Raw genomic sequence first — 13,993 nt, forward strand, 5'->3', positions numbered from 1 at the left:
TCACAGAGTATACCGTCTATAATGACAGCGTCCATTAAACTTCACCAAATAATCCGAACGACCACAATATAACAGACAATGAACTTGTATATAGTTATACTCAAATTGTCAATAATGTAAGCAAAATCAATTCAACACACGTTGTTTGATTTGAAAAAGACCTACAAACTGCAATAATATTTTGCATATTTTACTATAGCTGTCTGCATTCCTCATTTTGGTATCGAAATCCTAGTATTCGGGTCAATGACTACAAGCTTTTCTTACAAGTCACTAAATCAGCTAAAACCTTTAAGACAACTGGTGATACATCCCTCAAAATACAATGAATATTCATGAGAGACGTTTTACATTGAAGGGAACAAGCACTCGGGAGTCATGAATATTCATTGCGCAACCACTGGTGTATTTGTTCTGCTGACTCCCATCGTGTGATGGCGCACTGTAAGATATCCTATAAACTTTAAGGCATAATATAAACTTGCTGAAATCATAAGTAATTGTAGGAGATGTAACATCATGAAATGACTTTCCACAACCAATAGTTTATGAAAATGTCTATTTCCTGGAGTGGTGTCCCCCTTTAACTTATTATACAGAAGTCGATGACGTCATCGTGTAGATATATGATTGGTACATATGTTCCCAGGCTAGTTCGTTGTAATATGTGATAATGGTGATGACTTTTCAGGTACAGCTTCAAAATGTTTTAATGAGGAAATACTATTTGTGGTAAGCTTGTACACTTATACAGAGCTAAGATACTATACAATTCGCATATGGTATAACAAAGAGGGAAACGTGAGTGAATACTCTTCCTAAATTCCAATAAATGCTGTAGATTTTAATCCAAAATTATAACACTTTTTCCTCTGTCATTGTCTCAGGACTTCTTCAGAAAGACTCCATTCAGATAGATTGATATCATCAGTTGTTAATTTTCATCATTGAATATAATGATACTTATCTTTGACCATATTGAGTATATGTCAGAAATTGCTAAGCCTTTTAAACTTTAAAGTAGCACTAATATAATATACACTACTAAATTTACGACCAAAAATGTGGAAACTCAGCGTTTAGCTCTTTCACACGTTCTAGCTCTGTCCCCTTATTTTACTGCTTATGATGTCATTTTAGAATTGTCCCCTTATCTTACTGCTTATGATATCATTTTAGAATTGTCCCCTTATCTTACTGCTTATGATGTCATTTTAGAATTGTCCCCTTATCTTACTGCTTATGATATCATTTTAGAATTGTCCCCTTATCTTACTGCTTATGATATCATTTTAGAATTGTCCCCTTATCTTACTGCTGATGATGTCATTTTAGAATTGTCCCCTTATCTTACTGCTTATGATGTCATTTTAGAATTGTCCCCTTATCTTACTGCTTATGATGTCATTTTAGAATGATAGAATAATGTCACTCGATTTCTGCCCCTGTGATGTATCTTTAGAGTAAACAAAATTACATCATTCGATCCTCTGTCTGTGACATATTTTTTGAGAATACACAAAAAAAATATTACGCTGTTATATTTCGTTGTTTTGGTCGACAAAAATGTATGTAAACATTGGTTTACTTAGCGTGTAGTACCATTATCTAAAATTGGCCAGTTACTTATAAAAAGACACTGTATATGTTAATTTGTGGTCAATATTATCTGTAGGTCGTGTAGTGGCTAGTTTAAATCTTGAGCGAAAGCTTGGTTTTGAATTTGTCGCCATGTTTACTACTAGTTTGAAACTGTACTATCGTTTTTTGATCAGACAACCTCTTCTCTGAAAAGTGTTAAGATGTCAGACATTGTACATGTTAATCAGTGGTCGGTTTTATCCACAAGTAAAGCAGTAACAGATTTATAACAAACTCACCGTTGGGGGCGTTAGTTTTGGAGTAATTTGATTTGATTCATCATAACAAAATATGTTTACCACAACTGATTCAATAATGTTCAGGGCATACGATATTACGAGTAAGTTATTGTATCTAACAAGACTTTTTCAAAGCTGTGGGTAAAGATTGTTTTGCTGTTGTATATATATATATGTAAATGAATGCCGGTTGCTGGTTGACATACAAGTACCAAGGCTTTGTTTATATACGCCGCACTAGCTTTTGGTGGAATTGTACATCATCAGAATTTAACAGAAATATATTTCGGAATTGAGCCAGTCTGTTTTATGAATAAATTCATTATTATTATCATTATTATTATTATTATTATTATTATTATTATTATTATTATTATTATTATTATTATTATTGTTATTATTATTATTATTATTATTATTATTATTATTATTATTATTATCATTATTATTATTATTATTTACACCATATGATATTAATATTCAGTTTGTAAAAGTAGTGAACGTGTGACGTAAACTCTGTGATACGGCAAAAGTGGCCATCATCGCAGGCAGCGGTGTATATCACCGATGCGTTGGAGCATATCGCAAATGCTGTAATGTCACAAAGGCATTCACCGTCAATGGGAGACGCATGAGACGGGTCAGTCTAAGCGTGTGTGTGTCTACATATTCAATCAATGAAATTAATCGGTTTGACCCTCATTCTCATTTCTTTTCTCTGATTGGCTGTTCTGAACATATATGCCTAAAAGGTGTGAACAACCGAATATGTTGATAATATACAACAATAGGACCAAACTATTCAAACAAAAACTCAAATATCAACCTCTGCGACTGATTTAAAAAAGATGTGGGTTGTCTCATTTTTGGAGCGTGTTTTCTCACTCGATGCGTATGTTAGACATTGCATTCCTACCTCGGTGTCGTCCATGGACAACACCCCGGTAGTCATGCGATATCTCACACATAACTATCCCAAACAATCCCCCATGGTGAATAGTTTGATAACATCTGGAAAAGAAGGACGATAATAAAGGAAGGGATTGAGAGTGCATATTCTAAATTTTAGGAATATTCCATAGTAAAGCTTATATTGATAGAACTGAACGATAGATTACCATAGTGAATTTGAACGATAGATTAGCATAGTGAATTTGAACGATAGATTAGCATAGTGAATTTGAACGATAGATTAGCATAGTGAATTTGAACGATAGAGTTGCATAGTGAATTTGAACGATAGAGTTGCATAGTGAATTTGCAATACATTTTTTTTTGAAAGCAAACAAATAACACATCGGTTACGTTAGTTTATGTTTATGTTCATGTTTATGCTATGATCACATCCACATGTTATGACGTGGTTTGCATCATACATTTTTACTAGTATCACTTTCATCTTGTATTTAAGGTTGCTTTCACGTGAACTTAAGACTTAATTGGAAATTTGGATTGAAGACAGCGCAGTGAAAATATGTTGTATATGCTATTATTTTCCATGCAAAGATCAATTTCATGAACCTGCCATGTTATTCATACGTGTCTGTTTGACAGGATCACAAGACATGGGTTTTGTATAGTTTATGCATTTGGCCTCTTAATGTATACCAATGCTTTCCCAGAAGATAATGGACTAATTAACCTTTATTGCCTATGAGGGCGCTAGTAGACGTCTAATGCTACGAGGGATATTACGTAGCAGCTAGTTCTTAATTCCTTATTGTGGTTTACATTAACGTTAAAATTGAATTTGACAGCACTGGTGACCGTCACTGAAGAAAAGGAGCCCAGTCCCCGGGAAATGTTTGGGTTAAAATTGCATGGTTCGTGACGATATTATTCATATAGCCAGAATTTACATGAAAATAGTCATTACTACATTCTGGAAATATGGTCATAATTTTTATAATCACAATACTTATTTAGAAACATTTACGCCAGAATGACTTTTTAAAAAAATGTTAATATAAAAGCAAATTGCTTCCAGTCAACCTTTTTAAAAAAACAAGTCAGCACACTTTATATAATGAAGAAGCATTTTATCCATTGATGTTTCAAATATCACAATGTTTACCACAAAATGTCTCAGGATATGTTAAAAAACAAACTTAATAAAAGGTGTCGGTACCATACATATGTTTTCTACACTTTTTAGCTATTGAATGTTTGGAAAAGAAATGGATAGTTGATCCGAAATTGTTGGAATGCCCTTGCCTCTTGTATTTCATAATTTGAATCCCACCCATCATCACGTGATCGTATTAAATGCATCTAGGCCAGAATATTTGCAATCTGATATTTCGACACACTCTTGTCGGCTTCCAGCACCGTCTATTCATCATTGTTTCAAGTTTGTGTGAGTAATCATGGAGTCACATTTATTTTACCTCGCCTTTTTGACTGTTTGCGTTTTATCAATCTGTAACTGTACTGCAGAAGATGCTGAAGGTAGGTTTTATATATATATATCCGTACTTTGTCCTTGACAACGCCCTTAACAACGTTTTGGATGCTTGTGCAACATTCTCAACATAATCCAAGATTTCATCACTTTTTGTTTTAATACGCAAGTTCGATTATAATTCATTAAACAGTTGAAACAGGGACGATGATTTCTTTGCGATAAATTCTTGCATTACACTTTTACACATGCTCGTCAAGAATATGTGAATGATGCATGAGCTGAGCAAATCGTAATTCAAGGTTAGCTTTTGTGTAGTGTTTTTTTCAAGCTTAACAGCGGGGTAATTGTAGAATCATATCCCTGGATGGATGGATGATAATTATATAGCAAGAAATAAAACATTACATTCAATTTATGTACTGCAGTGTTTGATACTCGTGACAAAGATATTACCCGACCAATCTGTTGGTGCCTCATTTACAAATGGCATAAGGTCAATATGTTGGATGCCTCATTACTAGTATCCTATCTTTTTAAGTAATATGATACCGTATGAGTATTTAAGGTCAGAATTTAGACAACATTAACTGTAAACCCCATACCGTATTCGCTGCTGGTGGTCGTCAAACTGCCACAGTAAAGAAAGTCTTTATTTTACGCTTTAATATCAGGGTAAAACTTTGTTGTTGTGCCTAAGGTATTTTTCTTTTATGTTGTAAAAATACAAGATTTAACATTTTACTAATTTATCTAGCCATTATCATTTGCTCATTGAAGTTGAAATAGGATTTTCATAAGTTGTCAATTATGAGAATTTAAACCACACTGAAGTTGATACTTACCAGGAAATGAGTAAATGCAAAATATATTATGCTATTGATTAGCTATAACTCGTCGAGGACGTATTTTTAATTACTACACTTCCACATCAATCTAAAATAAATTAGGTTTTCTAATGAAATGAAAAAAAGGGACACCGAACTAATGACACAATAGTTGAAAGGAATATATATATATATATATATATATATATATATATATATATATATATATATATATATATATATATATATATATATATATATATATATATATATATATATATATATATATATATATAAGGACGCCATTGGAAAATCCCCTGTTTTCACCTCTGACATCATTGTAACCCATCTTTTTGAAATATTTGAACGTGGGGCGTGGTCATATTTTAGAGGCAATGACATTGAGGGAGGATAACTTTTTTAGAAAAGGCCCTGGAATCGGGGAGGGACCCCGGAGGGGGGGACACATTATATGCAATAGACCGGGCTTTATTTCTCCCGGCCCTTCCACCTTGCAGTTCCTCAGTGAAGGTTCCTAACAACAAGTATATTGTCAGCATCGGCCCTGAACTGTTGGGTTGTGCCATTACCAGGCTTCAGATAAGCGAACATATCTCACGACACTGCCTAGAGAGTCAAGTGGCTGGCTAATCTAGTTGCTTGACCCCGGTCTTCATTCTCGCAAACCAGAGTTATTATTTCTACCACTACATTTCGAAATGCGGGAAGCTCGTTAAGAACGTTGCCGTAAAACAGGCCGTGGTTTGCGACGATGCCCGGTCTTAGGCTATTTAATTCTGCCATTCTGACTTCCTCATGTCACCACTGAGGGCGTCCATATAGAGATACAAGTCATTACATTTCAGAAACCCCGTTATTTCATTGGCATTATAAAATAGAGTTGAGATATTCCCTTAAAAATGTTAAATACTACACTAGCTGTGACTTGGACGTTTAAAAAATGGTTTGGGAGGTATATAATAACTTACTTATAATATCGTACACCATGAACAGTAATGCATCACCTGTGTTAGGTATAATAACTTACTTATAATATCGTACACCATGAACAGTAATGCATCACCTGTGTTAGGTATAATAACTTACTTATAATATCGTACACCATGAACAGTAATGCATCACCTGTGTTAGGTATAATAACTTACTTATAATATCATACACCCTGAACAGTATTGCATCACCTGTGTTAGGTATAATAACTTACTTATAATATCGTACACCATGAACAGTAATGCATCACCTGTGTTAGGTATAATAACTTACTTATAATATCGTACACCATGAACAGTAATGCATCACCTGTGTTAGGTATAATAACTTACTTATAATATCGTACACCATGAACAGTATTGCATCACCTGTGTTAGGTATAATAACTTACTTATAATATCGTACACCATGAACAGTAATGCATCACCTGTGTTAGGTATAATAACTTACTTATAATATCGTACACCATGAACAGTATCACATCACCTGTGTTAGGTATAATAACTTACTTATAATATCGTACACCATGAACAGTATTGCATCACCTGTGTTAGGTATAATAACTTACTTATAATATCGTACACCCTGAACAGTAATGCATCACCTGTGTTAGGTATAATAACTTACTTATAATATCATACACCATGAACAGTATTGCATCACCTGTGTTAGGTATAATAACTTACTTATAATATCGTACACCATGAACAGTATTGCATCACCTGTGTTAGGTACAATAACTTACTTATAATACCATACACCCTGAACAGTATTGCATCACCTGTGTTAGGTATAATAACTTACTTATAATATCATATACCCTGAACAGTATTGCATCACCTGTGTTAGGTACAATAACTTACTTATAATATCGTACACCATGAACAGTATTGCATCACCTGTGTTAGGTACAATAACTTACTTATAATATCATACACCCTGAACAGTATTGCATCACCTGTGTTAGGTATAATAACTTACTTATAATATCGTACACCATGAACAGTATTGCATCACCTGTGTTAGGTATAATAACTTACTTATAATATCATACACCATGAACAGTATTGCATCACCTGTGTTAGGTACAATAACTTACTTATAATACCATACACCATGAACAGTATTGCATCACCTGTGTTAGGTATAATAACTTACCTATAATACCATACACCATGAACAGTATTGCATCACCTGTGTTAGGTACAATAACTTACTTATAATATCATACACCATGAACAGTATTGCATCACCTGTGTTAGGTATAATAACTTACTAGTAATATCATACACCATGAACAGTATTGCATCAGCTGTATTAGGTATAATAACTTACTTATAATATCGTACACCATTAATAGTATTGCATCAGATGTGTTAGGTATAATAACTTAATTAGAAAACATCTACCCATGTACAATCCAAAAATAACCCATTGTTAGGATTGTCAGTCACAAACATACATATAGTTAAGGACTGCATATTGTGTTCCCCGGGTTGCATCGCATCATCATGCATATCAGTTCGTCGTGAGTGAAAAATCTTCCAGTCAGTTACCTTTATTCTGTTGCTGTGAAGATTTTTGAAAAGAATGCGGACGTTATTGACCCACGATTAGGGAATTTTCAGATGAAAAGTGGACCCATGTTTAGAGATTTTTTCTTCAAAAGTGACCCAGTTTGGCGGCACGTACCCGTACACTTAGGAATACCGTAACCCCCTCCCCCCCCCCCCCCGTAGTATCCCCCATGCAAGCCCCTACATGTACCAAGTTCTAGTTCTAATTATTTTTTAATTAACTAAAAAGTATTCAAAGATATATTTACAAAAAAGTGAAGACTACTATTGACAGGCAATCTCGATGAAAACAAGACGCTGTTAGTATCAATTATACTCCCACTGTATACAGAGACAGTCAAAACTTTTACTATCAATCTAGATCTGCTATCACAATAAGTGTGACACGTAATACGTTGACATGTACAGTTAATCATAGACAGTGTCTATGAGTTAATACAGTTTCATTGTATATGCACTACTCATGTTACCAGTTTCTGTTTTTACCCTAGATCACTATGGGGCACGATTACGGAGGGAGGCAACTCTTGAGCCATCATCAGATTCGGCTATACAGAGCCGTCCTAAACTCAGAATTACAACCATTGTGGTAGGTAATATAACAGTCATGCGCAAGAAAAAAAAAGTTGAATGTCTGTTATTTAGAGTTTGGCTTCCAAATGACATGTTTACCTTATTGCCGCCAAATGTATGAGATTTTTGGATTTTTGATCAATAAAACAACGTTTACAACAGTACTTGAAAAATCATTGTGAAAGAAGATAGACGAACTCGAATTCTGTCACTCAATAAATTGCAAATCAAAACCTAATAAATTTGTAAAACATACAACATGAAGTTATTCGAAATTTTTTTTACACGTCTTTGTTATTGATCAACTACACTTGGTCTTTATAATTACATATTTTCGAAGGTAGCAAAATATAGTAAAGATCGTGTTTCATTGATTCCATAACAGACATCTACATCTCATCTATATGGAGGGTTTCAAAGTTAGTCCAGAGGCTATCCGTGGCTTGGAATCAGAAGAGCTCATTCCATGTCTAAGTAACCATTGCAAATAACATAGCATCAACTTCTGTTCCAAAAATGTAAATTATCACCAACAGCTGTATAATATAAACTTATGATGTTATCGCATCATCACGTGACTTACTTTCAGACTGGAGATGGTTGTTGTAGTAAACATTATTTTTAATGTCAAACATGATTCACCTATTTAATATTAATGAGTAATTGCGTGAATAAGGTGACCAATGACAATAGCCTGTCATTGTGTGTTGGATTGTCAAATTTGTAAGTATGTGGTCTACCTAGATGTTTGATACATTACACCGATTCCTCTAGACGTGTGGGCGAGGATCTTAAGATTCAAAAACCAATGGATAGCCTCTAGACTAATTCGTTTTGTATGTTTCTTTATGATTTGCAATTTCCCAGGATGAACCCTTCTTCTTGGTAGTAGACGAAAACAACATTGGGAACAGCCGATATGAAGGGTACATCGTAGACCTCACTGGGCAACTAGCTAATAAACTCAGTTTTGACTACGAGTTTAGTCTGGTCAAAGACGGACAGTACGGCTCGTTGTCAAGAGATGGCAACTGGAGTGGAATGGTTGGTGAACTTATCAATGGGGTAAGTATCATGACAACCATGAAAAAACAAGCAATAATGCCGCTGCTGCCGCCATCTTGATTACAAAAAGCGTTATCTCGTATTATAAATAAGAATGTAAAATAATCTAGCTAGGCTGCATTCACAAACACATCGGGGGGGGGGGTTACTTGAAAAAATCAGCATAGGTGGGGGGGTGGGTACCTGAAAAACTGTAAACTGTGACTAAGATGAAATGAAAATATAATGAATCCTTCCATTTAGTAAAAAAAATGTGCTTGTCGAACCAATTTATTAACATTTTAAATAGACAACATGAATCATACAAAAATAAACTTAAGATAAATAGTTATTGCAAAACACAAAATACATGTATCATCATCATCATCATCATCATCATCATCATCATCACCACCACCACCACCACCACCACCACCACCACCATCATCATCATCATCATCATCATCATCATCATCATCATCATCATCATCATCATCATCATGATTATTATCATCATCAACAACATCATTTACACCACAACCACCTGCAATATATAGGAAGTGGAGGTGAACTTACCATGATAATGGGTCAACTTTATGAGTGTGGTGTATTGTAATAGAACAAAAGGTGACAATTCCAACTGCAACCAAGACATGGCCCAATCCAACCAAAAAGGTAATAAATAGGATAATTCGTCGTGATAGAAGATTGCTGGACACAGTTTGACCATAGTGTATGAAATTGTCTTCTCAAAACACTAAAGATCATGACAATCAAGTGTCTAGCATAATCTAGCATAACTCTTGTGAACCGTCATCAGGAGTTTAACATAGTGACAAACGTCTTGTCACACACTTACCATCTACCCAATATCATTGCAACCAACATGACCCACTCCAACCAGCAAGTCAGTCGTCACAATCATCGGTCATCTTCAGAATAGGCTAACATACTTTTCTAATTGGCACTTCTTTCTTCAAGATCTCCTTATTCTTCTATCTATCCATTATCACTAAATATGTCTTTTAATTACAGGAAGCAGACATGGTAGCGGCAGGGTTGACTATTTCTAGCCTTAGGGCGGCAGTTGTCGACTTTAGTCATCCCTTTATGCATTACGGCATCCAAGTGCTCATGAAGAAACCACCGGATGGGCTGATAATTGAAAATAGTCTTTTTGAATTCTTATCCCCATTCGAGGCCAGGGTGTGGATCTGTATCTTTGTCGCCTTTGTAGTGGTTGCTTTAGTGCTTTTCTTGTTGAGTAGATTTAGTCCGTACGAGTGGCGAGCCTTGTCCACACGTAATGAAGTCACCAGTGCTGAGGGAGAGTATTTCAGTTGTCTGAACTCATTCTGGTTTACATTCAGTACCTTAACTTTGCAAGGGTATCACAATTCTCCCCGTTCCATCGCTACTCGTTTCCTCAGTGGTTTCTGGTTTTTCTTCGTCATCGTCATCCTCTTCGCATATATCTCGAATTTAGGAGCCTTTCTGACAATGACAAAGGTGGTGTCACCTTCAATGCCGCAAAGCTTCGACGAGTTATCACGACAGACCAAGATCAAGTACAGTGCAATCACAGGCGGCTCGACTCAAGCCTTTTTCCGATATTCCCAGATAGGCGTGTATCAAAGGATGTGGTCCTTTATGGAATCCAATCCAACATCATCTGTGTGGACTACTAAAGAAGGAGTGGAAAAAGTCTTAGAATCGAATGGCAAATACGCATTCATCGGGGAGGGCACCACTTTGCAGCATATCGCAAATAAAGATTGTGATTTGTATGTGATGCCTGGTACTATAAACCTCAAATCATTTGGTCTTGCTTTCCCAAAGAATGATTCCAGAACCGATTCTTTTAGCAGAGCCTTGCTGGAATTAAGGGAAGACGGAACATTAGATATGCTTTATGAGAAGTGGTGGCGTGGTTCAGGCCTATGCAGAGATGCCTCCATCTTCGATTCCGATGTGGGGCAATCTACACAGTATGCATCAGCAATATCCCTGACCAATCTAAGTGGTGCCTTTATTATCTTACTTATTGGTATCATTCTAAGCATTCCACTCCTTCTTTGTGAATGGGTTGTTTATAAACAGAAATCCAAGGTAAAAAAAAAGCCATGATACTTCGTATGATCGACCACATGACATTGACATTTGTTTTTGCGTTTTTCTCTCATAGTATGTGAAGCAAGCAAGTATAAGTGAAATGTTAGTTTAACGTGTGAGAGCGATGTTTGATCCCTAGAGTAGCGACAATGTACCAGCACATCACCCTTTGATACAGACAACATTCGACGAAATGTGTGCTTTGATATTATGAGGAATAATCAATACACTGATGAGTCAACTTGTGGAAATGATCCTTCTCTGCAGAACTTCGTCTGAAAACAAAATAACAAGCAAGCAAACAAACAAACAAACAAACAAACAAACAAACTCTCAGACAGACAGACAGACAGACAGACAGACAGACAGACAGACAGACAGACAGACAGACAGACAAGATAATACATATACAAAGAAGAGAATACAAAGAAGATGGTTGAATAAGATGATTACATATTATTCTTTCAGAAACGTGATGTACCAGAGACTCGGACCGATTCTGAAGGACAAAGTGGAACAGCCAGCGCCGCGGTCTAGAACTCGATTTCAACAAGCACACCTGTGTAGCGAGTCTCGATTACCCAGACTCTTGCCGCTGGGGGTTCTGCCTACGAGACCTCCCCAAGGCCAAGCGAGAATCGGTGTAACTTCACTGAGATTAACATGTAGCTTGAATTGAATCGGGTAGAGTTATTGTGATTCGGTCAGAATAACATACAAAGAACAAACATGTACTTTTTCTTCTGAATTAATTCCCAGTTCCCATTACGTGTTATAAATGTTTTATATGTGATGGTATAGTGACAATAATTATTTTCATTATTGAACATTTAATTGTAGAGGTAATGGCAAAGTGAGAAATAACGATCAGTTTATATTTCTGAGTAATTTAGAGACATGTTGTTTGTGTGATTACCGAATGTTTTAAAATAGAAATAAGTATAGTTATTTTGGGAGATAGGTGTAATTTATAAACGTTTTGAAGGACAACAGTTTTCAAATTGAAATACAACTAAAATGTAGCTCTACGACCTTGCCTAACAAAGTTGTAGGAATGTAAGGTGTCGCTTCTACTGTGTAAAATGGTCTCCGTGAAATAAGGCTCATTTTTGATTGAAATACATTGAGTACTTTTAATGGTCTTTATTAACGAGTTACGACTATTGATAATACAAGGTGCACATGAAATGGAATAACAATGATGAAGATGAATTATGGAGCTACAAAGATGGATGAATAACCGGTAAACTCATTTGGCTATTTATTGAATGGAATCAAAGTAGACCTGTATATCCATCTAGATGAAAGCGAAAGCTGAATAGAACCAAGCTCAGAATTCGCGGTGTCGCGTACATAAAGTGCATGCATTTCGAAAGACGTGTCGAGTATAGAAGCGCCCCACATCAGAACATGACTGTTTACAGATCCTGGCAAAAGTCAAGGTGATGCTGATGTCAAAATGATATATATGTACTACTGCGGGAATCAGACTATGAAACTTACTGGACTGTAACAAATCACGCGACCCCCACGTGAAGCAAATAATTTAACGGAACTGTAACCTATCTTTGGTTATGTAAGTTTGAAATTGTATTTTGGGCCTATGGCCTTTGACTACAATAAAGTGACTATGGTGAATCAGACTACAGACTAAAACTAACATACATACATACATACATACATACATACATACATACATACATACATACATACATACATACATACATACATACATACATACATACATACATACATACATACATACATACATACATACATACATACATACATACATACATACATACATACATACATACATACATACATACATACATACATACATACATACATACAAACTAAAACTATTGTTGCAACATGTTGATATGAGCAATCTATGGACGTCGATGTAATTACACTCGCAGTAGAGTGGCATCTCTGAATCTCTGATAGCAAGTTTTCCGCAAGTGACAGCATATTCAATCACATTCAGTGTTCTCACCATCTTGATGACAGAGTGACTAATATAACCAAGGTAACGCTATCACCCACTTGTGTAATGTACCACAGGCACAAACAACAATTAATAGTTTTCTGTTTTTGTGCCTATCTTACTTTGCCGGTAGCTTGATTGCCACAGTAGTGTTATTGGAAGTCACTGCATGCCACAAACATGTTTAAAATCGTGGCAATATTACTAGTATTCCGAATCGTAATAGTCAAATAATTACAATACATTTTGAATAAGATATATACATTAAAGACAAACAGTTATGCATGAAAACATAGAAATATAATATATTATCTTAGTTTTCAATTAAATAAATTATCTTGTATATTAATAATTGATAATATTTCCATTATACTAACGATTCAGCAATAGTATGTGGACATCTTGAGACAATAGGGAACTTGCAATCCAGACTGAGCATGCTCTGACGCAAAGGACTATGGGAATATCTGAGGTTATCGTATTACCTAATCTGGAGCTACCAATAAAATAAACCTCCCACAATGGTCAGGGTGACTATGAATTGATCATTTATGGTTACAAACAATATAACAATATTG

General features: G+C 35.4%; 2 protein-coding genes across 2 annotated transcripts; both read left to right on the plus strand.

Moving 5' to 3' along the window:
- The first annotated feature begins 4,179 nt into the window (after nucleotides 1-4,179).
- Nucleotides 4,180-10,691, plus strand: LOC144436897 (putative glutamate receptor). The gene is made up of 5 exons (XM_078125759.1): nucleotides 4,180-4,328; nucleotides 8,188-8,285; nucleotides 9,137-9,334; nucleotides 10,349-10,616; nucleotides 10,684-10,691. Exons 1-5 carry the CDS (start codon nucleotides 4,247-4,249, stop codon nucleotides 10,689-10,691), a joined length of 654 nt encoding a protein of 217 aa, XP_077981885.1. The 5' UTR covers nucleotides 4,180-4,246.
- A 19-nt stretch (nucleotides 10,692-10,710) lies between these two features.
- Nucleotides 10,711-13,069, plus strand: LOC144436677 (glutamate receptor 2-like). Its single transcript, XM_078125521.1, has 2 exons — nucleotides 10,711-11,422; nucleotides 11,894-13,069. The coding sequence occupies exons 1-2, from the start codon at nucleotides 10,814-10,816 to the stop codon at nucleotides 11,960-11,962; spliced, it is 678 nt and encodes a 225-aa protein (XP_077981647.1). The 5' UTR covers nucleotides 10,711-10,813; the 3' UTR covers nucleotides 11,963-13,069.
- Nucleotides 13,070-13,993: the final 924 nt, after the last annotated feature.

The sequence above is a fragment of the Glandiceps talaboti genome, chromosome 6, assembly GCF_964340395.1.
Source record: "Glandiceps talaboti chromosome 6, keGlaTala1.1, whole genome shotgun sequence".
NCBI classification, from domain to species: domain Eukaryota; kingdom Metazoa; phylum Hemichordata; class Enteropneusta; family Spengelidae; genus Glandiceps; species Glandiceps talaboti.

What these genes read in the sequence shown, in the direction of transcription:
- LOC144436897 (XM_078125759.1), top strand. Translation starts at nt 4,247, where the DNA reads ATGGAGTCACATTTATTTTACCTCGCCTTTTTGACTGTTTGCGTTTTA. An exon ending in TCAGAATTACAACCATTGTG is followed by an intron (nt 8,286 to 9,136) that starts GTAGGTAATATA and finishes GCAATTTCCCAG; the next exon opens with GATGAACCCTTCTTCTTGGT. An exon ending in TTGGTGAACTTATCAATGGG is followed by an intron (nt 9,335 to 10,348) that starts GTAAGTATCATG and finishes TTTTAATTACAG; the next exon opens with GAAGCAGACATGGTAGCGGC.
- LOC144436677 (XM_078125521.1), top strand. Translation starts at nt 10,814, where the DNA reads ATGACAAAGGTGGTGTCACCTTCAATGCCGCAAAGCTTCGACGAGTTA. An exon ending in TTTATAAACAGAAATCCAAG is followed by an intron (nt 11,423 to 11,893) that starts GTAAAAAAAAAG and finishes TTATTCTTTCAG; the next exon opens with AAACGTGATGTACCAGAGAC.